We start from the raw sequence: 2,532 nt of genomic DNA on the forward strand, positions 1-2,532 counted from the left end.
CAGCCTGTCATTCAACTTCACCCTCACAGTCATTTGAAGAAGGTATTATTACCGCCCCCCCCCATATTTTATAGAATAAGGAAGTAAAAATAAATAAATTTACTTGTCCAAGTTCTTACTGTTACCAAGTATCACTATCCAGATAATTCCAAGTGCCTTCTCTGAAATGTGTTCTTTCTATTATTTTGAGGTACTAATTAATCTTTTATTGATTTCTATTCAAGAAAAGACGTTGTTTTTTTTTTAAATTACAACTTTTCAGGTTTAAGGAATTGTATGTTATTTGTTCTGTCCCCAGAATGATGTAGAATTTGTCATGTAAAGTAATAGCAACTCAATTTGTCACTGATTTTCTTGTAGAAATAATTATTTTTGCTTGCCCCAATTCTTTAACTCCCTAATTGTTTAAAAAATCACTTTTTAAATTACAATTATCCATTCAGTTATTCAGTATTAGACCATGTTTATTATATTCTAAAACCTGTTCTCTCTTTCTTCTTTGAGCTAGAAAGTTTCTCTCTAAAAATGTACATGTTTCTTTTCTTTTCTTTCTTTTTTGTTTTTCACAGCAGATGATGTATCTATTATTAAAACAATATCAATAATGTGACTTCTTAGCCCTCATTAAATTCTCTATTTTGAAGCTACCTAATATTATATCTCTCCTTCAAATTCGGTTAAAAATTAGTTTCATTTGTTTTGTCCTTAGCTTTACAGTATTTGAATTATATTCCTAACACTTAAAAAAGTAACTATGTCAACAACTTAAACAACTTTTATTTAATATGGTATGATTGAGTCCCATTCAATCCCACTCAATATTCCTTCCTTCCTTATTTTATTATTGCTTTCATTAAATAAAAAAAATATTTATTATGTGCTAAGGCTTTACCTTATATAAAATAAATTATAATAGAAACTCTCCAATACTCAAATATTTTCTTTCCATAATAAAAATGGTAGCATAAAATAATTTTTATTCTTTAGTTTATTTGCATGTGTTTATCTTGCATGAAGGATACCATTTATAGAGATTGCTAGTTGTTTAGCTCAACCTCTATGCTCCCTTCCTCTTTAAGTAATGAAATTTTGATTTTTACTGAGTATATTGTCACCTCAATCATAAAACTCTCAAATTTCATTGAAGTGAAGCATGACCATGTGATTAAGTCCCAAAGAGCTGAGTAATTTCATGAGTTATTGTGGTGTTGATATTTGAAAGTAATTTATTTCTATTAACTTGAATAAATTTGTTAATTTCTTCAAATGTTTGAGATAAATCATGACATTCTGCTGGAAAATGAACTTCTAGTTGAGCTCAGAAGTAGCCACCTCTTCATTCTAACCCAGATTCTCAATATGCTATATTGTTAACCTGAATTACATAATCTCTTTGACTAAGGATTCTCAGATACTAGGGTATAAATAATTACTTCAATAATTCATTAAGCTGATAATTATCTAGTTACAATCTAGGATGACTGGATGCGATGTGAGAACGTGAATCTGGATAAGCTTTGTTATTTAATGTAGTGGGGTCCTCAGGCAGACCTAAGAATCACTGCAAATAACTGCTATAAAACATCCACTTTTGCCCAGCTGTTCTTTTGCTAGTGCAGTTCCTTGACACATCTTTCCTAGAAGCTCATATAAATTGTTTCTTTTTAAATAATATTATCAAGGCAGAATCCACATATGGTAAAGTACACTAATTGTAAGAGCATAATTCCAGGTCGTTTCATAAATTTATTGAATCATATAACCATTATCACAATCCAACTTTGATAAGTTCACTATATGAAAAATTTTCCTTATGCCCCCTTAGTATGCATTTGACTTTCTGCCTCTCTATATTTATATATTATATATAAGTATATAATATATACTTAGATGCATATGTACATCTAAGTATATATTATATATATATTGTATTGGGGGAGAGAAGGGAGTAGAAAAGCCCTATTGGGCCCTATTCAGTGGCAGCTTCTTGTTCTATAGGGTTAAAGAAGAAATAAAAGTTGAGGAAATAAAAGTTGTTTGGAAATATCCAGTTGTAGTTGCTTTGTATGTTGCAACAGGTAGAAGGGATGAAGTGAAGTGTGAAGGCCCCTCATACCCTCCATCTTGCCTCAGAATATGTCCTGGAACCCTGGTGGGGGTGGGGGGTAACCGACACTTTCCTTTCCTTGGTATTGTTGGTGGCCACGTAGTGATAGAGCACCACAAGCAAGAGGAGCAACACTCCCAGCATGTTGGGGAAGATGACCAGCTGCATGTCTGTAATCATCCTAACCAGCTGGACTCTGCTCCAATGCTGCCTGCACACCAGCTGGAGATAGGAGCCCTGGACCTAAACTTCCTAGCTGTAGTCCAAGCAGGCACTTCTGCCGGGCAGTGTGCTGGAATGACCTCTTTGTATATATTCTCTTTTTTTGTGAATATTTCCTATAAGTAAAATGATTCACTGTAGTTTTTCTTGGCTGGACTTTTTCCACTTACCATATGGATTTAAGATCCATCCATACACTATAG

General features: G+C 32.9%; 1 protein-coding gene across 1 annotated transcript; it reads right to left on the bottom strand.

Moving 5' to 3' along the window:
- Positions 1 to 1,959: 1,959 nt before the first annotated feature.
- On the bottom strand, positions 1,960 to 2,287 carry LOC101965004 (dolichyl-diphosphooligosaccharide--protein glycosyltransferase subunit 4). Its single transcript, XM_005318848.1, has 2 exons — positions 2,117 to 2,287; positions 1,960 to 1,992 (listed from the first exon to the last, which is right to left on the bottom strand). The coding sequence occupies exons 1-2, from the start codon at positions 2,285 to 2,287 to the stop codon at positions 1,960 to 1,962; spliced, it is 204 nt and encodes a 67-aa protein (XP_005318905.1).
- Between the last annotated feature and the right edge of the window lie 245 nt (positions 2,288 to 2,532).

Source organism: Ictidomys tridecemlineatus, chromosome 8 (assembly GCF_052094955.1).
Source record: "Ictidomys tridecemlineatus isolate mIctTri1 chromosome 8, mIctTri1.hap1, whole genome shotgun sequence".
In the NCBI taxonomy this organism is placed as follows: Eukaryota; Metazoa; Chordata; class Mammalia; order Rodentia; family Sciuridae; genus Ictidomys; species Ictidomys tridecemlineatus.